The sequence below is a fragment of the Ranitomeya imitator genome, chromosome 5, assembly GCF_032444005.1.
Source record: "Ranitomeya imitator isolate aRanImi1 chromosome 5, aRanImi1.pri, whole genome shotgun sequence".
Taxonomy (NCBI): Eukaryota; Metazoa; Chordata; class Amphibia; order Anura; family Dendrobatidae; genus Ranitomeya; species Ranitomeya imitator.
The window spans coordinates 567,551,575-567,575,205 of record NC_091286.1 but is presented as its reverse complement, the minus strand read 5'-3'; the positions used below and the strand labels follow the sequence as shown (position 1 = coordinate 567,575,205).

At 43.2% G+C, this 23,631-nt stretch overlaps 1 protein-coding gene across 4 annotated transcripts in view; it reads left to right on the top strand.

Moving 5' to 3' along the window:
* NGEF (neuronal guanine nucleotide exchange factor) overlaps positions 1-23,631 on the top strand; it is a 248,634-nt gene that overhangs the window by 212,596 nt on the left and 12,407 nt on the right. For all 4 annotated transcript variants that reach the window (XM_069727764.1, XM_069727763.1, XM_069727766.1 and 1 more), the window contains 4 exons: positions 9,980-10,054; positions 12,113-12,202; positions 21,749-21,912; positions 22,329-22,484. In XM_069727764.1, coding sequence (XP_069583865.1) covers positions 9,980-10,054; positions 12,113-12,202; positions 21,749-21,912; positions 22,329-22,484 — 485 coding nt within the window. The remainder of the gene's footprint in view (positions 1-9,979; positions 10,055-12,112; positions 12,203-21,748; positions 21,913-22,328; positions 22,485-23,631) is intronic.

Here is a 23,631-nt window from a genome sequence, read left to right as displayed (position 1 = left end):
ACAATTTAGAAAAACCAAGAGATGATTAGGAAAATATCTGTAATATAACTTTATTGGGGTTTTTTAAAGTTACCAGTGAAAGTCATCCCTAAAATAATCCATAAAAGAAAAAAATCCATATTTACTACTGGAATCCAACCCTATTTCCAGTGCTGACTGTTTCCACTGGACCAGAAGAGATGACATCCGGACCACCAGCTTTCTGGTGCTGCAACCAACCAGTGATCTCAACAGTCATCTCTCTCTCACAACCCTCAGCCCCCATCCAAAGGAGGACATTGCAAAGGATTTCCGGGGAAAGCAAAGTGCTGAAACTTTTTTTTCTGACAAATTAGGATAGAATTGGAGGCAAACAGTATGGCCTTATTTAAGGCTCAATCATATATTACACATTTACCGTTCACCAAACTAGTCTATGCTTTAGCATGAGTTCTTGGTTACATTACCCTTTAAGAAAAATGTATTCTGTAAAGGGGTGTTCTCATCTTCAAGATCATAGCCTAATATGTAGTTGGTGTATTAATAATATTAGCAAATACCACCAATTGGAAATGTTGTATAGTTCTTCTGCTAACCTACATAGCTTACCCCATATGCTAGGGCATTGCACTAGCTTATATATCCATGATTATGACCACTAACTAGATCGTGGCCCGATTCTAACACATCGGGTATTCTAGCATATGTATGAATATATATAGCAGCCACATAGTATATAGCACAGGCCACTTAGTATATAGGAGCCATGTAGTATATACAGTTAGGTCCAAATATATTTGGACAGAGACAACATTTTTCTAATTTTGATCATAGACATTACCACAATGAATTTTAAACAAAACAATTCAGATGCAGTTGAAGTTCAGACTTTCAGCTTTCATTTGAGGGTATCCACATTAAAATTGGATGAAGGGTTTAAGAATTTCAGCTCCCTAACATGTGCCACCCTGTTTTTAAAGGGACCGAAAGTAATTGGACAGATTGAATAATTTTAAATAAAATGATCATTTTTAGTACTTGGTTGAAAACCCTTTGTTGGCAATGACTGCCTGAACTCTTGAACTCATGGACATCACCAGACGCTGTGTTTCCTCCCTTTTGATGCTCTGCCAGGCCTTCACTGCGGTGGTTTTCAGTTGCTGTTTGTTTGTGGGCCTTTCTGTCTGAAGTTTAGTCTTTAACAAGTGAAATGCATGCTCAGTTGGGTTGCGATCAGGTGACTGACTTGGCCATTCAAGTATATTCCACTTCTTTGCTTTAATAAACTCCTGGGTTGCTTTGGCTTTATGTTTTGGGTCATTGTCCATCTGTAGTATGAAACGACGACCAATCAGTTTTGCTGCATTTGGCTGGATCTGAGCACACAGTATGTCTCTGAATACCTCAGAATTCATTCGGCTGCTTCTATCCTGTGTCACATCATCAATAAACACTCGTGACCCAGTGCCACTGGCAGCCATGCATGCCCAAGCCATCACACTGCCTCCGCCATGTTTTACAGATGATCTGGAATGCTTTGGATCATGAGCTGTACCACGCCTTCGCCATACTTTTCTCTTTCCATCATTCTGGTAGAGGTTGATCTTGGTTTCATCTGTCCAAAGAATGTTCTTCCAGAACTGTGCTGGCTTTTTAAAGATGTTTTTAGCAAAGTCCAGTCTAGCCTTTTTCTTCTTGAGCTTATGAGTGGCTTGCACCGTGCAGTGAACCCTCTGTATTTACTTTCATGCAGTCTTCTCTTTATGGTAGATTTGGATATTGATACGCCGACCTCCTGGAGAGTGTTGCTCACTTGGTTGGCTGCTGTGAAGGGGTTTCTCTTCACCATGGAGATTATTCTGCAATCATCCACCACTGTTGTCTTCCGTGGGCGCCCAGGTCTTTTTGCATTGATGAGTTCACCAGTGCTTTTTTCTTTCTCAGGATGTACCAAACTGTAGATTTTGCCACTCCTAATACTGTAGCAATTTCTCGGATGGGTTTTTTTCTGTTTTCGCAGCTTAAGGATGGCTTGTTTCACCTGCATGGAGAGCTCCTTTGACCGCATGTTTACTTCACAGCAAAATCTTCCAAATGCAAGCACCACACCTCAAATCCACTCCAGGCCTTTTATGTGCTGAATTGAGAATGACATGATGAAGGGATTGCCCACACCTGTCCATGAAATAGCCTTGGAGTCAATTGTCCAATTACTTTTGGTCCCTTTAAAAACAGGGAAGCGCATGTTAAGGAGCTGAAACTCCTAAACCCTTCATCCAATTTTAATGTGGATACCCTCAAATGAAAGCTGAAAGTCTGAACTTCAACTGCATCTGAATTGTTTGTTTAAAATTCATTGTGGTAATGTCTATAACCAAAATTAGAAAAATATTGTCTTTGTCCAAATATATATAGACCTAACTGTAGCAGACACGCAGTCTATAACACAGCCACATAGTATATAACACAGCCCACGTAATATATAGCACAGCCAACGCAGTATATAACACAGGCCATGCAGTATATAACACAGGCCACGCAGTATATAATACAGGCCACGCAGTATATAACAGTGGCCACACAGTATATAACACAGCCCACGCAGTATATATCACTGCCCACGTAGTATATAACACTGCCCACATAGTATATAGCAGCCACACAGTATATAACACAGCCCACGTAATATATAGCACAGCCAACGCAGTATATAACACAGGCCATGCAGTATATAACACAGGCCATGCAGTATATAATACAGGCCACGCAGTATATAACAGTGGCCACACAGTATATAACACAGCCCACGCAGTATATATCACTGCCCACGTAGTATATAACACTGCCCACGTAGTATATAGCAGCCACGCAGTATACAACACAGCCCACGTAATATATAGCACAGCCCATGCAGTATATAACACTGCCCATGTAGTATATAACACTGCCCACGTGGTATATAGCAGCCACGCAGTATATAACACTGCCCACATAGTATATAACACAGCCCACGTAGTATACAGAAGCCACGCAGTATATAACACAGCCCACGCAGTATATAACACAGCCCATGTAATATAGCACAGCCCACGCAGTATATAACACAGCCCACATACTATATAACACAGCCCATGCAGTATATAACACTGGCCACGTAGTATATAGCAGCCACGTAGTATCTAACACAGCCTAAGTAGTATATAGCAGTGTGGGCACCATATCCCTGTTAAAAAAATAATGAAAATAAAAAATAGTTATATACTCACCCTCTGTTGTCCAGTGAAGCTGTCCTGATGCACGCGCTGCTGCCGCCAGCTTCCATTCCCAGCGATGCATTGCAAAATTACCCAGATGACTTAGCGGTCTCGCGCGCATCGGCGGATGACAGAAGGTGAGAATAGCAGGTTTTTTGTTTTTTTTTAATTATTTTTAACATTAGATCTTTGTACTATTGATGCCGCATAGGCAGCATCAATAGTAAAAAGTTGGTCATACAGGGTTAATAGCAGCGTTAACGGAGTGCGTTACCCGCGGCATAACGCGGTCCGTTAACGCTGTCATTAACCCTGTGTGAGCGCTGACTGGAGGGGAAAATGGAAGCGGGCGCCGGGCACTGACTGGACGGAAGTAGGAAAGAACTGATTCTCGGCCGGACTGTGCCCGTCGCTGATTGGTCGCGACCTGGCGGCTGCGACCAATCAGCGACATGGGATTTCCGTTACAGACAGACAGACGGAAGTGACCCTTAGACAATTATATAGAAGATGGCTAACTAGTTAACTGTCACTATATGAATGGTGATAACCATGGATGTCTAAGCTATTGCAATGCCCTTAACATGGGGTAAGCAACATAGGGAATCAGAACAAATATACTACAGTTTTAATTGGAGGTATTTACTAATATTATTATTACACCTACTACATATCCTTTAAGCTGTACTACTAAATACAAAAATACGGTAACTGTTTGGGTAGGATTAGCAAACTAACTAATGTGTATGAGGTTCTACTGACTCCCCCATATGTCGGTGGAAAGAACGATTGGACATGTTGCATTTCATCATGATCAATTCTTTGTTTGGATTGGGCTCAAAGGGTTCTTGTAGCATCTTATTTCATGTTCTCCATTTAAAAAAATGAAAAAGTATAAGAAAATGTAGCACATTACAAAGTAGACTCAAATACTGTATACTGCTGTTCACTTACTTGCATTTGTGGTGATAGGAACTCACCCTATTAGTGTAAGGCCATATGATGACATGGTTTTGATACAGTCAAAAATCACCGCAAGTACAGTAACCATAGAAGTAAAAAAGGCATTGCCTAAACTGTGCAAAACAGGATTTTAGTTTCCCATTTTAACATCCCTGTGTATTTGGCTGCAAGTTACTTTTTGTTCTTGCAGTCTTGTGGTTTAGTAAGTCCATGGCTGTGCTCCTCTGAACCTATATAATTGGGGTGTATATATAATTTTGCTTAATATTTAACATTTGTTTTGCCAGGTAGGCTAGGTGTACATGAGGAAAATAAGCTGTGTTTTGCTGTACCAACGCAGAACATTAAGGCTGTGTGCACACATTGCGTTTTCGCGTTTTTTTCACGTTTTTTCGCAATAAAAACGCATACATATGCATCCTATCATTTAGAATGCATTCTGCAATTTTTGTGCACATGATGCGTTTTTTTCCGCAAAAAAAACGCATTGCGGTAAAAAAAACGCAGCATGTTCATTAATTTTGCATTTTTTCGCGTTTTTCCCGCTATATATTGCATTGGGAAAGCTCCAGAAAAAAACGTGAAAAAACGCATGCGGTTTTCTTGCAGAAAATGTCCGGTTTTCTACAGGAATTTTCTGCAAGAAATTCTTACGTGTGCACGTATCCTAAAATTTAAGAAATCTCATGTATATGCTGAAAAATATATTGACCAGAGCTATGGGTTTGATATCCACAGCATATCAATGTATACCGCAGATGTTACCGAAGATTTCACCCTTTACAACGCAAAGAATGAAATGTGTGACTGCCCCACACCTTCATAATTTGCAAATTGCCAAAAGGCAAATAGACCATAATTAAAGATTCATGAGATTAAAATATAACTTTATTAAATTAAATTGTGCTATTTAACTTGTTCTTGTTTCAAAATCAGTGTCTGTATTGGTTAATTAATGTCCTAGCTATTAATATTAATTGGCCTTTTTGGAGGTAAGTATTATTCTATGCTTTCCCTCTCAGTGGAATTACTGTGAGCAATTTCACTGTCCATTATGAGGCTAAAAGATTGCCAATAGGTGGAATTAATCACTCTGGTCCTATGATCAGTGTACAAGGCAATGATTCTTCACTAGAATTGTTTTGATTAGGCTAATATGTTATCTTTGTTTGTGGGCATATTATATATTCGGACATTAGCTTCATAGTATTCATTTTGGCAACGCTTTGCATAAAGTGGTCGAGGACCACTATTTCGTATGTAACCACCGATAGAGACTGACTGCACTAAAATATTAACCTGCTGCCTCCCCGACGTGTTTCGCGATTGCTGGCTTCTTCAGGGAAATAAGGCTGCAAATGGTCATTGAGTGGGACCTTGCGGCCTATATAAGATTGGTTCATGATGGCATGGGGATCATACAATCAGAGGGGTTGACGCTTTGGCCATTCCAGGACCCTCAATAACAATCATATAACCGCATTCAATAGACAAATAGAGATGTCAATCACAAGAAATGAAACTATAGATTCTACCGATATAAGACTGATCTTACCAGGCCAATCTAGATGCTTCACTAATAAATCCCTCAGTATCCGCCCAGTTAATATGTTGGCGCTATCGGAGGATCAATGATTGTCTTCTTCCAGGTCATGCTCTAAAGTGGAGAAGGTTGTAGGACCTTAGAGTCACGTGTCTGTTCATTGCGCTCACGTGTTCCTCTGTAGTATGTGAAGACATCAAGGACCTTCCAGTCATGTGACAATTGTGTCAATGCAAGACTGGAGGACCTTCATGTCACATGGCAGTGCTCGGTGCCTGCGGGCATAGTGACTACAGCGCCAATCTCGTGATAGTTTATTATACACTTTCTTCACAATTATATCCACAACAGTATATACCGCGGGACCCCTGCTGTGGGAGGTCCACAGGAAATACATTCCATGGGAATGTAGCCTAAGGCCACATTCACACGTTCAGTATTTGTTCTTTTTTTTCCTGAGTATTTATAAGCCAAGACCAGGAGTGGAACAATCAGAGGAAAAGTATAATAGAAACACGTCACCACTTCTGTATTTATCACCCACTCCTGGTTTTGGCTTACAAATACTGAGATAAAATACTGAACAAATATTGAACATGTGAACATGGCCTAAGGAAAACTTTGGATATTGCAGGAAGTGTTGACACTTTAGGCCACAGGTACACTCACAGTATTTGGTGAGTTTTTTACCTCAGTACTTGTAAGCCAAAATCAGGAGTGGAACAATCAAAGGAAAAGTATAGAAACATGTCACCACTTCTGTATTTATCACCCACTCCTGGTTTTGGCTGACAAACACTGAGGTAAAATACTGAGCAAATACACTCCATATGAATGTGGCTTTAGAGTAAGGTTTGACAGAGAAGACTGCAATTCTTGCCTGCTTATGCCAGTGAAACAACTGTTCTTCTGCAAGATCATGCACCTGTTTTTAACAATCAAGTTGTGGAGCACAGCATGTTTTTCGACCACCACAGGGCCATTCCATCTGCCTTACCCTTTAGAATCCATGTTAACAATCAGTAAATGTAATATAACTGTACAATTTGCTTCCATTAAAATTTTTGTCCTCAAATCTGAGATCTTAAGGACAGGTACTGTAGTTCAGCTTTACCCTGCCCTGCTCCCCATGCAGCACTGGTCCCATATTTAATCTCGGAAGTTCAGTTTTTAACATGGACCAAAGGTGTAAAGCCCATAGAATTACTTGGGGTAGTGTAAAATGTTTCAGCCACAGTGCTTTTTTTGTTACATTTAAGAAAAATTGTCACAGAAAGCATTTTTTCCAGTTTTACTCTAACTGTATGAACCAAGCCTTAATTCTAACTATTCCTAGCAATCCACGTTTTAGGCCTCATTCACACCTCAGTGATTTTCTCGTATGAGAAAATCGGTCCCCGTTTCATTAGTGTGTATCAGAATTTGGTCAGTGTCACTTTTTGCCATCAGAATTTGATCAAAGTTTCACAGTTTTTCTTAAATGAGAAGCAAATGAAGAAAAAAATAAGTTTATCTTTTCCTATCCAGTAGTCCGTGACAAACAGACAGCAATCAGATGGCATCCGAGTGGGGTCAGATTTTTTTCATGCTCCCATAGACTTCCATTGCTGAAGGTCACGGACTATCCATAAAAAAGCATGAATAGTACTTGTACGAGCAAAGCTGACATGTGAATGAGCCCTTAGAATGAGATAAGCATGAAGTCATGGAGGCTTGATGAGGAGCTGACTGACATCCACAACGAGGGTCCAGCAACTGCGGAAGCTGTGAAGCTTCCAGCATAACATTATTATGACTTGTAGTGCTCAGAAGCATCGTTATCACGCCGGTGTTTAATCAGTGTCTACTTACTGATACATTCACAGCTTATTTGTTTCCCCAGGATACAGTTCTGACAGTTTAGTTAGCTCAACTCACTTTGTAAGGACTTAATAATAATGCAGAAACCGCAGCATATTCAGTGATTGTACATGCCGTGATCAGTTGCGATCGTTGATTTTCTATCATCAGGTGAATAACAATTTCAGAAATAGTCTGCAACAACCCGGAGCATCTAATCTCTGGAGAAATAAAAATGCTGAAAAATGCTATTGATATTCCGGCACAAATCTGTGACCATATTTCTGCTTTTAATCTTTGTAGGCATTTCTGCTAGCATATTTATCAAGAATGTCCATCAAATTTACTTTAGGAAAATGGATATATAAAAGTTAACAAGATGCCTCACTGATTCTTCAGTAAGGCCGGCGTCACACTGGCGTTTTAAACGGCCGAGTGCAATGCGATAAAAAAATCGCATTGCAGTCGGACCAATGTTAAGCTATGGGGCCGCTCCCACCAGCCGACTTTTTGTCGGCCGTTTTCCTTGGTCCGAGACAATCGCAGCATGCTGCGATTGTTTCGGACCGAGGAAAACTCTTGGCTCACTCGCACCCATATAAGCCTATGGGTGCGGGTGAGACAGCGCACACCACTCGGATATCATTATTATTATTATTATTAATTTATATAGCACCATTAATTCCATGGTGCTGTACATGAGAAAGGGGTTACATACAGGGTGATGTGCGTTATAAGCGGACCCCAGCAATGGGGGAGATGGAGAAATTCATTTCTCCGCCTCCTCCGCAGCTGTGCTCCGATCCTCCCTGTGCGAGAGAATCGGAGCACAGATGCATGACACTCGGCTCCTGCTCTGCTGCCAGCAGGAACCGAGTGTCATTAGCATATCGCATCCGATGCTCTCGCATCGGATGCAATACGCCAGTGTGACGCCGGCCTGAGGCCTCTTTCACACGTCCGTGTCTCTGGTACGTGTGGTGACAGTTTTCACACATCCCGGAGACATGTACACACGTAGACCCATTCAAATGAATGGGTATGTGCACGTCAGTGTGTTTCCAGGGACCCTGTGTCCGTGGGCAAAATACGCTAACATGTCCGTTTTTTACCGTCAGTATGGACGGCAAAACGTTCCGCACACATGCACACAGAGAACACACATTGTTGTCCTCCATGTGACATGCATCGGCACCGGGAAAGAAGTGTTAAAGTAAGCACTGTTCCCCGGGGCCGGGTGCTGAACACGGCTCTCATCATTCTCCCCTGCTCTGCTGGTGATCTGCGCGAGCAGAGGAGAATGATGAGAGTTATAATAAATTCCGAGCGATGACAGCAGGTAGGGGCTTTTGGGACTATTACCCCCATCTTCTGACACCTGCTGCCGCTAATAACAGTGACAGCAGGAGCAGATGATCGGGGTATCCCTAAGCTGCCGCCTGCGATCTAATGAAATAAATGAATGATAAACCTGACGTGGGTTCCCCTTTTTTTCTTGAACCAACCAGGCAAAACTCACAGTTGGGGGCTGCAGCTCTCAGCTGTCAGCTTCTGCAATGTTGGTTATCAAGAGTAGAGGGGTCCCCACACTGTTTTTTTAATTATTTAAGCTCCCAGCTGTGAGTCTACAAGATTGGCATATGTGTATATATATATATATATATATATATATATATATAGATATATATATATCTATATATATATATATATCTATATATATATATAGATATATATATAGAGATATATATATATCTATATATATATATAGATATAGATATATAGATATATGTCCAATCAGATTCAGGTCTGGCGAACGGGCGGGCCAGTCCATAGCTTCAATGCCTTCATCTTGCAGGAACTGCTGACACACTCCAGCCACATGAGGACTGGCATTGTACTGCATTAGGAGGAGCCCAGGGCCAACCGTACCAGTCTAACATTCCATTGGATGGAAGATCATTTTAGTAAACTGATATATCAGTGTACCCAACTACCTTTTATCACAGGAGTAAAGGAAAGATGAAGGGAAATACAGAGATTACATTTTACAGGGGTTAAATCAGAATTATGAGATAAAATACAATTCTGGAAAAAGTGTTCTCATGAGCTGTATCTTGGAAAAGCCTTATTCAAGTAATATCACATTGCCCATGGCTAGTTTAGAGTCGGAACATCTGACGCTTGTCTCTGCCAACAAGTTGCAAAATCTAAAGTCTCCCAAAGCCAGATGCGAAATATTCATCCGAGCTAACCATGGATAAAGCAGTAAGACCATAAAAAGTCTAAACCGGTCGACTGGAAATAGATAAAATGTTTTGTTGAAGTCACATACTGGTCTACAATAGACGAGCAAGAACATTCCTGTTAACATCTATGAATGTCTGACTTCTTTTCTTGGTAGAATATTCTGACTAAAGTGGAGGAGGGATCAGTCCGGGAGGCTTCAGCGCTACAAGCACACCGGGAGCTGGAGAAAGTAAGGATTATGCCATAGAAAAGCTGTACAGGGTATTTGATAACGCCATGTATAAAAGCTTCAGACCCAATGTCTTATGTTATAAAGTGTGACTCATAAGGAAAAAGAACTCCTAACCGAGCAAGAGCCTTATAAATAGATCTGCAGAAATAATAGGTCACTTCTGGGGTCGAATAGAAACCCAGAAGTGGATATTAATGGAACAATAGCAGCTGATTTGTGCCTTTGAATAACTGCATTGATTTTTCTTTCTGGCTTTTCATTTTCAAATGGAAAATATTACTTAGTAATATATTTGGAAAACCTGCACAATGAATGCTATCAGACGGGGTTTAATGTGGTCCACCACGCCCCTTCCCCCAACGGTAGCCACAACATCAAACCAGTCCAAAAATGCACTGTCCATCTGACATCAGTAGAGCCATCATGACAGACAAGTTATGTTCTTTATAATTTATGTTGTGTTAAAATGCCGATCTTGGGGTGACCACAGTCATAATTTATATGATGGGAATGTATCATTAAAAATTACCGTACCTAATATTTACATTTATATACATATATTTATTTACATATATATTACATTTTAGACATTTTTTTTGTCATATCATGATCTGAACTAAAAATAAAAACTAGAAATCTTGCAATATTTGCACTGCCCACTGGGCCTAATATATATTCTAACTTCCTGTTTGTTGCTTTTGGAAATTCACACGTACATTAGCAGCAATGGCCTGAAAGATAATTAACCTATCATTTACATTGAAGCATCTAATGAGTGTGTGCAAAGGTCATTCTGAAGAGAGGGGGAGCTGTGATATCACCTATTGTGATTGGTTGATTTTGTGTTACCAGCTGTGTATAGAAATGTCACTGGTCATTATATTCCTGTCTCTGATGATAAGGAACCTGCTGTAAACTCTTCCTGAAAAAGACTAAAATAATTGCAGTTGCCAGTATGAAAATTTCTAACTATTTTTTATGTAGATCGTGATATGGGGAAAAATTGTACTTTTTTTTAAAGACATTTAAAACCTGATGTAAATATTGGCCAGTTTCTGATGATATATTCCTTTTAATTTAAATGTTGATGTATAAGTTCTCAAAGAACAACATATCCTTTCCATATATACCATTTGTAGATGTAATCCCTTTTAAAGGCATAGCCCTTAAAGGGAACCTGTCAGGTCTCCAAACACTATTAACTTTCAGATATAAGGTTAATCTACGGGTTAATAGTATTTCAAAGCTCTGCTGCCGCCGTACTAAAAGTATAGCTACCTGGAGGAAAGGAGTTTTAAGAATTCCAGCCATGTCTACAGTGTATCGGTACACAGTGAGCTGTCAGTCCATATGCCACGACGTGGTTAGAGCCACCGTACCCGCTATACTGAGCAGTGACTGAAGTCGCACCGACACGCTTTTATGACTGAAAGCCTTAGGCTGCCAGAGAGAAGAAAGCTCATTTTCTCCCTGTAGCTGCACTTTCATTACTATGCCCGCACATATTTGGAGCCCTATTAACCTGCAGTTTAACCCCATATCTGCAGGATAATAGCATTTGAGGATATGACAGTTTCCCTTTAAGAACAATTCTATCTCTAGGTATGTGGAGTGATCAGAGCTGATTTTAGAGTCTAACAACATGTCCAGATGCAGATGTAACCGGGCTGTATTTGGTATTGCACACTTTCTTCTCTCATCGTGATGTGTTTGTGTTGAGATCTGATCTTCCTTCTGACCAAAAAAAGACTTAGTGTACGGGAGAGCGGATGTGCTGGATGTGAGGTGCAGAAGCCGTACTTCATGTGTGCTGTGTTTGTGTATTATTTATATTCATATATAGAAAGCCTTTTATACTACAATCTGTTACATTGCTTTTTTTGCATTTGTTGTTGACCTAGTGAACATGTAGGGGTTTTTTTTTTAATATCAGATCCTATTTCTTTGGTCAAATCTGTATTTCTTCTATCTGGTTTGGGGGTCTTTACAGTAAATAGTACTTGGTAATTGCTTTTTTGTAAAGGAGTCTTTTTGCCTTCCTCTTGTGCTGTGTAGCTGGTGCGAGCCTGTAATGATGGAGTCAGGAAGATGAGTCGTACAGAACAGCTCATCAGTATAGAGAAGACCCTTGAGTTTAAGATTAAGGTACAATATGTTATATTCTCCTTTTATTTTGCTTTGTACCGTGAAAAAGATTTATCATTGCCACTTTGACAGTTTTTGGACATCAAAAGTTGAAAAAATTTGTACATTTACACAATTTTTTGGGTGACTATTTGCCCCAAATATTTTCTTAACAAACTTAATATAACATACTTCAGAAAACTAACAGATATTAGGTCATAAATCCACACAAGTTCATAGCTGACCTAGATTTTATTTGTTACAATACCGACAGCCTGAAGACATGTCAAAATTTTCAGTGTGTGAGATGTAAGGATACAGCTTTGATCTCCTGGTCTAACCTCCTGCATGATTAGAAAGTGCTGGGAGTAGAGCACAGATAACTAGCACCTTTCAGATAAGGTCAATGTAGGAGCAGAGCACGCTCCTCACGCTGGGGTAGGCTGTTCTGATCTCAATGCAGAGTTACTACAAGTTGCTGTGAACACAACAGACATACAAGTGCTTCTCACTAAATTCGAATATTCTTAAAAAGTTAATTTATTTCAGTTCTTCAATACAAATAGTGAAACTCAATATTATATAGTCATTACAAACAAAGTGATGTATTTCAAGTATTTATTTCTGTTAATGTTGAGGATATTCTAATTTAGTGAGAAGCACTTGTAAGTGTGACACTTTCAGATCATTTTAGGATAGGCAGCGTGGGGGAGGGGAAGTCAAGCAGAGGTTACAGTTTTATCAGAGTAGAGACCTTGATAGAAGAGTTTGTAATGTGAAACATCTGTGCAGTCTTCCCCACATAGACCTTACCTGAGATATTAGTCATTTGTGCTCTACTCCCAGCACTTTCTAATCATGCAGGAGGTTAGACCAGGAGATCAGAGCTATATCAATACATCTCACACAGTGAGAAACCTGCTTTAAGCTATGGTGGGGCGCTTCCTTCTTCGCTTTGAGTGAGTGTTGCTGTCTGCTTATGTCAGCGTTGTACAGGGAGAACAAGTACACCCCCCCAATGAAAACTATCTGATAACACTCACTTAAGGTACCGTCACACTCAGCGACGCTGCAGCGATATAGACAACGAGCCGATCGCTGCAGCGTCGCTGTTTAGGTCGCTGTAGAGACGTCAAACACGGCAACACCAGAACGATGCAGGAGCGATCCAGTGACGTACTTATCGTTCTCGCTGGTTGTTAGCTCCATGTAAAAACATTGCTGGCATCGTTGCTTTTGCAGTCAAACATGACGAATCACGCCGACCTGATCACCAAATAAAGTTCTGGACTTCTAGCTCCGACCAGCGATGTCACAGCAGGATTCTGATCGCTGCTGCGTGTCAAACACAACGAGATCGCTATCCAGGACACTGCAACGTCACGGATCGTTGTCGTTCTCGTTGTAAAGTTGCTCAGTGTGAAGGTACCTTTAGTCTTAACAAGAGTTAACTCATTAGGTCCCGAATACTTTGAATAATTATTTCTCTGCAACGGTCAGGTGAAATAAAAAAAATAATTATTATACTTTACAAAATTTTGTGAAAGGTCCTCTTTAATGCTTGTGTACCGGGGACATGCCATTCCACACACCTATCAGCCTCATGGCATAGCAATCGCGGGGAGCTGATGGTTTCCAATGGCTGCTTCAGGTCTGCTGAAGGCTGCTGTGCATGCTGTTATGGTGTTAGTTTGAGGACCAGCTTTAATACTAGCCTTTTCCCCATTTAACCCCTTAATGACCGCCAATGCATCTTTTTACTGACCTGAGATATAAGAGAATAGCATCCCCATACAGGTAACAATCCAGCAGCTGTCGGCTGTACACTACAGCTGACAACTTTCTGTATCAGCCATGATTAGTGTTGACACCGTCCAAATCTGTTTAACCCCTTAGATGCTGCTGTCAATAGTGACTACATCATATAATTTCTTAACAGAGTGTGGGGGCTTCCTTTCTAACCCCATCGGCACCCTGAGATCATGATTGTGTGGTCCTGATGTTTGCCATGGTAATTTATGGCAAAATAATGGCCTTAAAGTCTGCCGACTATAGCGACCTGTTCAGAAGTTAGCGATATTTAGGTGGTAAAAATACACTTTTTAATTCCTGTTATGTCACTTTGCATTCATTCCTGAACAGCACCTGAAGGGTTAATAAACTACCTGACAGAGGTTTTCAATATGTTGAGGGATGATGTTTTAAAAATAGTATCACTGTTGAGGTTTTCCAATATATACCGTGAAAAAAACCCAAAATATAACACTGGTCTACAAAAAAAAAATGTTCTGGCATGGACATTTAGAACAGTTTTAGACTAATTTGAGGGTGCTGAATTCAAATCTGATCTTATAATTTCTCTATCACATTACGTTTTTGCGCTATAGGTATAAAGCCCATTTTCATGAATTCCATGATAAATATAAGTAGTGTATGAAAAGTGCCGGTTTATACGGTTCACTAAGGTAAATTTAGTTTTCATTTAGTCTCCCAATAAATGTGAGAATATCTTTGTTTTCTTTGAACATGCATAATTCCCATTTGTTATGATAACACCCTTGTTTTCTGTGCTACTGGAACAGTAGAGCTACAGCAGAGCACTGGGTGAAAACTGAATGGCCTCAGCGACAGAGTTTGGCATCTGGCGATAAGAATGTCATCCATGATCTTCTAGTGGATAGGAAGAACATTGTCTTTCCTCCCTTACACCTAAAACTTGGATTGATGAAGCAGTTCGTCAAAGCGCTCCATCACAGTGGAGAATGCTTTAACTATATATGTTCAACTTTTCCTGGTCTTAGTGAAGAGAAGAAAAAGGCTGGAATATTTGATCGACCTCAAATTAGAACACTTATGAGAGAACCAAATTTTATCACATCAATGAATGAGACAGAAGAAAGAGCTTGGAATGCATTTTGTAATGTGGTGCAGAATTTTCTAGGGAATAAGAAAGCAGACAACTATGAAGAGATTGTGGAAGCGCTACTAATGAGTCTGCGAAATCTTGGATGTTGAATGAGTATCAAGATCCACTATTTACACAGCCATTTGGACTTTTTTCCAGAGAACCTTGGGGATGTGAGCGAGGAACAAGGGGAGCGTTTTCATCAGGACATTAAAGCAATGGAAGAACGGTATCAAGGCCGGTGGGACTCACATATGATGGCTGACTATTGCTGGAGCTTGATGAGAGACAACCCAGAAGCTGTACATCACAGATCAGTCAAGAAAAGAAAGTTCAAATAACTGCCATTTGTCATTCATCTGTGTGCCATATATATGTGTTTTTATATTTTGTAGTTTAATTCTGTAAGTACAGTATATTTGATTTGCTGTATGTTACGTGTTACGGAACCACTCAGCACTCAGAATATGTTGTGCAGTTATATGCATGTATAATAGGTTCCATGTGAGATGCATCAGCCCACAGGCTGCGCCCCTGGGCAGAGGGGACAAGATATCCCCCTTCTGTCCTCCCCCCACCTTTGTAATTCCCACAGTAAATATTGTCAGGCTCCGGCCCCCTGCGGCTATTGTAATGTATGTCTGGCCTGCCCTCTGCACCTGTGTGATATATATTCTGTGTCCTGTGAATAAAGTGTTGTCAGACTGGAAATACGTGGAGAAGCAGTGATATTTTATATGCTCCCAGGTAACCAAGGAATTCCAGCCAGCGTCCTTCATTCAGACTCCAGCCAAAGCAGAGTGGACCTCCTGAAACACGGTGAGGTACCCCAGCTTGGTAGACCCCGTTACACTGGTGGCAGACAGTGGGATATGATACCCCTTCTACAGGAGGAAAGGAATGAATGGAAAACAACTACCAGAAGTTAAAGAGGACTACATTAAAAGATCTGGTGGAAGCCCAGGGTTGATCGCCAGCAACAAAACAAAAGCGGATTTGATAGCAGCCATCATGGAACACGACAGTGCAGCACCCCCAATGTGAATGTGGAGGAGACTGAATTCCAGAGGGAGGTAAAGAACAGACTGGTGTTCTATGGCCCAAACCCTGCAGTAGAGATCATACGAGAGGTGATGGCTGATGTGCGTACTGATCTGAAGGAAAAGATGGCCGAGCGGACCAGGATAGAGCTAGCCAAGATGGAGATGGCAGAGCGGACCAAAGTGGAGCTGGCCAAGATGGAGATGGCAGAGCGGAGAGAGGAGAGTCAGCGAGCAGGCGGAGCTCTGGCCTCCGACCAGGTACCTTCAACAGTAAGCCACAAAAAGATCCAGTATAATGCCTTCCGACAGTTGGGGAAGGCAGAGGAAGACATTGATGGCTTTCTGCAGGACTTTGTGCAGCAGTGTGCCCTTCATCAAGTGAAGCCGGAGGAACGGGATCAGATTCTGGCCAGCAAGCTGACAGGCCGGGCAGCGGACGCCTATCGCACGGTACCCTATGAGGACTGTATGGACTATGAGCGGATCAAAGAAGTGATCTTGGCCCGGTATGCGCTGACACCAGAGGCATACTGCCAAAAGTTCCGCGGACTTATAAAACGAGTAATCGATACCCACGCTGAATGGGCCTGTAAATTACGGCGGTCACTGCCACTAAGGAGGACGTCCTCCAGCTCGTCTTGTTAGAACGATTCTTTAGTGGACTAACCCCCGAGACACAGGAATGGCTTCGGGACAAGTGGCCAACGACTCTTGAGGAAGCCGCTCGTCTGGCTGATGAACATCATGATGCCAGGAGGCCTCAGTTGTCCAGATCAAAGATGGTCACTATGGGTCCGCCCATGGACCTGGAGGGCCCCAAACCACCGAAGATTGTAGGGGGACCAGCTAGAAACCCGGCCTACCACAGTTCCCCTGGGGCGCGATGCCACACCGTCAGCTGGGCCACCTGTAAAGACAATGTCCCAACCGGACTCAGCATGTCCAGTGGCCAAAAGTGGGAACAGCTGCCTTCAGCCAGGCCACTGTACACTGCTACCAAGGCGAAGCTGACCCGACATGGGTGCTACGACTAACCAAGGGGTGGAAGAGATGGAGGAAGTGCTGCATGAAGTGGACCCCGTGCAGGCAGCCCGGGCAGATAATCGACAACAGCATTGATAGGTCGTGTGGGTTAATGGGAAACATATACAGGGACTAAGAGATTCAGTGGCAACTTTGACCCTTGTGAAGCCTCATCTCATCTGGGACCAAGAGACGACGGACCGGACAGTGGCAGTCCGTGTAGCAGGGGGAGCCATACATCGACTGCCCACTGCCAGGATTCACCTGAACTGGGGAGTCGGGGATGGCCTTGTTGAGGTTGGCTTGATGGAGGATTTGCCCGCAGACGTCTTGCTGGGAAATGACTTGGGGCCCATGTTGTCTGCCTTCTCGGTTGCCCCTCTGGCTGAGACATATCCTGTGACCACCCGGAGACAAGCTCAAGCTGCGGAAGCGGAATCACACTCAGAGGAGGCCCAGGTAAGACATCCCAGCCCTACATGTATTCCCATAGCCAGGCACATTTCTTGGGCCACCCCAGATGAATTTAAGAGGGAGTTACTTGAGGATCTTTCATTGGAGGGATATCATGGGAAGGCACAAGAGGGGAGAGGGGTACTGGAAGGGGAACAGTTTATATGGAAGCAGGGACTCCTCTACCGGATCACAGAGCAGCACCACACAGGGACGAGCCCCACTATAAAACGACATCTGGTAGTTCCCAAGAAGTATAGGCAGGAGTTACTGCGAATCTCTCATGACATACCCTTGGCCAGGCACTTCGGCATCAGTCGCACCAGGCATCGTCTGACACAAAGCTTCTTTTGGCCGAGGGTAACCTATGATGTTTGTCAGTACTGCCAGACCTGTGACAGTTGCCAGTGCATTGGCAAGAGGGGAGATCGATGCAAGGCCAAATCACGCCCCCTCCCCATTGTGGAGGAACCATTTAGCTGAGTAGTGGTCGATCTGATAGGGCTGTTAGCCAAACCCAGTCCGTCAGGGAAAAGGTATATACTGACAGTGGTAGATTATGCTACACGGTATCCAGAGGCAGTTGTGTTACCTATCATACTGGCAGAGACGGTGGCAGCTACCCTGCTCCAGGTTTTCTCACGGGTTGGATTTCCCCGGGAGATTGTCTCGGACCAGGGTACCCAGTTTACAGCAGAGGTGACCAACCAACTGTGGAAGCTGTGCGGCGTAAAGTCCATTAGAAGCGCCCCATACCACCCGCAAACCAATGGGTTGTGTGAACGCTTTAACGGGACATTGAAACAACTCATTGGGACTTTTACCAGGACCTACAGGGACTGGGAGAAATTCTTGCCTCACCTCCTGTTTGCCTATCGGGAGGTGCACCAAGAATCCACGGGGTTCTCCCCGTTTGAACTGGTATACGGGAGACAGGTAAGGGGACCCCTAGACTTAGTGCTAGAACACTGGGAAGGGGAGGGCACCATAGAAGGGGTACCTATTGTACCCTATGTGCTGGAATTCCGGGACCGCCTACAGGAGCTGACCCAGGCTGTACGTGGGAACATGCAGGTGGCCCAGCGGCGCCAGCACGTATGGTACGATCGGAGGGCCAGGGAGCGCACCTTGGAAATAGGACAGAAGGTCTTGTTGTTAGAGCCCACCAGGCAGAACACGTTCCAAGCTGCATGGCAGGGGCCCTACCAGGTAGTGGGGAAAATAGCCGACACAACCTATAATGTCGCCGATTGTGACAACCCCAGGGTTATCCACATGTTCCACGTGAATATGCTGAAGCCCTACCGGGAGCGCCCTGAAGCGGTAGTGGGACATCTGTGCACCTGCAGCAGAGGATTTAGCCGGACTTCCCTTGCCTGATGTTTTAGGGGAAAGGACTCAGTCTAAAACATGGGACCAAGTACACTTGGGTGAAGACCTAGGCCCCCAGGAGAGACAGCAGGTGGAGGAGTTGTTGAGGCAGCGACAGAGGATGTTTTCGGGGAAACCAGGGTACACTCCCCTGACACAACACAAGGTTGAGACCCAGGATCAGACCCCCCCTGCGACAACCCCCCTTCCGCGTCCCTGAGTCTGTACGAGAAGGGATGCGACAAGAGATACAAGAGATGTTGTGTTTAGGGGTCATTGAAGAGTCAGATAGTCCCTGGGCATCTCCCGTAGTGTTAGTGCCCAAGAAGGATAGGACTACACGGTTTTGTGTAGCCTATCGTAAGCTCAATGAGAAAACGGTGACGGATGCGTATCCCATGCCGCGTGTGGATGAGATGTTAGATCGGCTGGCGGGTGCAAAGTATTTGACCACCATTGATCTATGCAAAGGCTACTGGCAGATTCCCCTTAGTCCTGATGCTATTCCCAAGTCGGCATTTGTTACCCCGTTTGGCTTATTCCAGTTTCAAGTTATGCCATTTGGGATGAAGAATGCCCCGGTGACCTTCCAGAGGCTGGCTGACTGGCTTCTGGATAGTCTCCAGGACTATGCTTGTGCCTACGTGGACGACAGCACCATCTACAGTGTGACATGGGAAGAGCATCTAAGTCACATAGAGACAGTATTAGACAGGATCCACAAGGCCGGAATCACCCTGAACCCAAACAAGTGTCACGTGGGCAAAGCAGAGGTTCAGTATTTAGGGCATTGGGTGGGAAGTGGGAACCAGCCAAGATTGAGGCCATAGCCAAATGGCCCACCCCACGCACTAAAACCCAGGTCATGGCGTTTCTAGGGACAGCGGGGTATTACAGGAAATTCGTTCCCAATTACAGCAGCGTAGCCAAGCCCCTCACTGATCTGACCCGTAAGAACCAACCCCGCCAGGTAACCTGGGCCCCAGAGTGCGAGGAAGCCTTCCGCCAACTAAAGGACGCCCTCACCAATACCCCTGTATTGGCCGCACCCGATCCAGCTAAACGTTTCCTGGTTCACACAGACGCTTCTATGTTTGGATTGGGGGCAGTACTGAGCCAAGTCGGGGCGGATGGCCAAGAACACCCGGTAGCTTACCTGAGTCGGAAACTACTGCCCTGTGAAGTAAGCTATGCGGCCATCGAGAAGGAGTGCCTGGCGGTAGTAAGGGCACTCAAAAAGTTGCAACCATATTTGTATGGACGACAGTTTTCTCTCCTAACGGATCATAATCCCGTAGTCTGGCTTAATCGGATCTCCGGAGACAACGCCAGATTACTGCGGTGGAGTTCAGCCCTACAACCTCTGGACTTCACCATCCACTACAGACCCGGCAAAGAAAACGGTAATGCCGATGGACTAAGTCAACAAACGGAACTTGTACCAACCCCATAAACTTCGGTCATCCCCACACCGATCTGTTAAGGATCAGACTGTGTATGCCGATCGTGTTGCTGAAAAGGGGAGCCGTGTTACGTGTTACGGAACCACTCAGCACTCAGAATATGTTGTGCAGTTATATGCATGTATAATAGGTTCCATGTGAGATGCATCAGCCCACAGGCTGCGCCCCTGGGCAGAGGGGACAAGATATCCCCCTTCTGTCCTCCCCCCACCTTTGTAATTCCCACAGTAAATATCGGCAGGCTCCGGCCCCCTGTGGCTATTGTAATGTATGTCTGGCCTGCCCTCTGTATCTGTGTGATATATATTCTGTGTCCTGTGAATAAAGTGTTGTCAGACTGGAAATACGTGGAGAAGCAGTGATATTTTATATGCTCCCAGGTAACCAAGGAATTCCAGCCAGCGTCCTTCTTTCAGACTCCAGCCAAAGCAGAGTGGACCTCCTGACACACGGTATGGTACTGAAAGAGGTACCCCAGCTTGGTAGACCCCGTTACACTGTACATAGACTTTGTAATCTTTGTTATTCCTTGATTAAAAATATACAAAATGTAGTACCGAAAATCATGTGTTTTTATCATAAAACATTAGGAGTAATTTTCATCAAATTTTAAAATATCTCGAAATCCTGATGTGATAGCCAAATACGGAGTTCATATTCGTAATCAGCAGCCAAAATTGACTTAAAATATGTTTTAAAACCTTTTGCCAGAAAAATTGCGTTAACCAGTGTAATTTATGTTTAGGACGCCGCAGCGCTGCAATAAGAAGCAATGAAAACGTATCTAACAGAAAATGATATCAATAAAAATGTCAACTTGCCACTCAAAGCAAGCCTTGATGAATGAGTGAAAACACTGCAGGCCTTGGAAAATGGCAACTTGTTTTTCACCACTTAAATTTAAGAAAAGCTAAACATGTTTGCTATAATTGTAATTTTACTGATCTGTAAAATCATATAGTTGTGTTGTTTTTACAGCACAATGTATGCTGTAAAAACGAAACAAAAAAACCATTGTGGAATTGCGTTTTCTTTTTCCAGTTATATAAAATGATAACATGAATGGTGTTATTCGAAACTACAGCTTGTCATGCAAAAAAAAAAATCAAGCTGTCATATGGCTGTGTGGACAGAAAAATAAAAAAGTTATGGCTCTTGGAAGATGGGGAAGAAAAAAAACGAAAGCGCAAACAAAGAAAATGACCATGTTTGGAAAGGGTTAATTGGATCACTTTACCAATGTATCCAAATAGTTTTTCTTTTCTTGGGTTCTTTGGTCTTAAATAGCTTTTTTTCGCTTTCTTGACAGTCTGTGCCAATCATCTCTCACTCCCGCTGGTTATTAAAGCAGGGAGAACTGCAGCAGATGTCTGGGCCTCGCACTTCTCGCACCCTCCGAACTAAAAAACTATTCCGCCCTGTATATCTGTTCCTGTTCAACGATCTGCTGCTCCTGTGTAAACGTCAGCCCGGGTGAGTAGAACATGGCGGGCAATAACCGGGGTATTTCTACATGGAGCCTGCATGCTACTCTGCACTAGTAAGAAATGAGCTAAAATATACGTTCATTGTACACATAAATGTGGGCACAGTTGGGCTGGAATCACACGTTCTGGGTTTCTTGACAGTTTTTACCCAACCATAGAATTAGATACGAGGGGAGAAGTTTCAGTCTTTTTTATATATTTTTCCTTCCGTTTCTGTCTTTGGCTGAAAAGCTGGGTTCTTTATTCCCGCCTGTGAGGGTCATGATGGTGCACTGCTCAGTAATGGCCTGCAGAGGATGAACCCCACTGACCCAGCATGATGGCATCATTAATGTATTCCTTATATTATAATATATTCTAATGTCAATAGTGCAAGGTTTAAATCTTTTATTTTACATTTAGGGACCGGTATCAAGTATTTGATGTCGCTGCACGTGGCCTCCTGCGTGTTGAGGAGCTGGAAGACCAAGGACAGTCCCTGGCCAATGTCTTCATCCTGAAACTCCTGGAAAATGCACATGAAAGGGAGTTTACTTACATGTTAAAGGCTTCATCCCAGTGAGTACATGACTAGCACCGACATGCATCGAGTACAGATGGCCCTGATGTCTTATGATTACCGACCACTGTTGTCACCAGTTTTTTCTATTCAGGGAATGACCAATAATCTATATATATATATATATATATATATATATATATATATATATATATATATATAATCGCCAGTTGGGACTTCCGGCCGCTGTCCCTGAATCCCATAAGGCACCGCGGCAGTGTCACATGTGCAGGCGCAAGTGACATACACGTCTCCACTATTCCCGCGCATGTGCAGTAACAGTCACAACTGCGTGCTCTACCAGCTGTATCCACGCATGCGCAGTAATGACGCGGCTGTTACTGCGCATGCGTGGGGAATAGCGGTGACATCTATGCTAATTTCACTGCACTCCTATTTCTAGTGATGTAATAATGAGATGACAGCCATCTCCATGTTATTAAAGGGGTTGTGCACAATTGTACAACCTGTTCTTAAACATATACTTACCACCCAGACCAGAGCCACTCCTGTAATGTCTGGGCTGCAATTCCCAGCAGTCATGACCGCTGCAGCCTTCATACTTTTGCGAGAGCTGCAGGTAGTCAACTACCTCTGAATGGCTTGGCTGCAACAGTTACGTTGCATAATAATGTCACTTGACCCCTGTGAATGAAGAGTAATGTAAGCAATTAAGAAGGGGTGTCCAGTTAACAACTCTTAATATAAGGCAGACATTCCTCTTCGGGCTCATGCACAAGTGATAGATTTCACACAGATTTTCATGCAGATTTTGCGCAAAAATTTGCATTAAAACCAACAACACTTTGCATCCAATGCATGTGAATGGGCTTTTACCAGCGGCGTAACTAGAGTCCGATGGACTTGGGCACCCCCCTGCCTGCATTTTGTTCAGATGTATGGGTTCTAAATCCTATAAATACATGTATTCACCCCTCCCCCTTTCATTATATAGTAATGTCCCCCATCCTGTACTAATGTCCCCCATACTGGGCCTCTTCCAGATATATGTCCCCCATTCTGGGCCCCTATCCTAGTATATATGTCCCCCATCCTGTGCATGTTCTTGGTATATATGTCCCCATTCTGGGCCCCCATCCTGGAATATATGTCCCCCTTCCTGTTATATACCAGTATGTCTCCCCA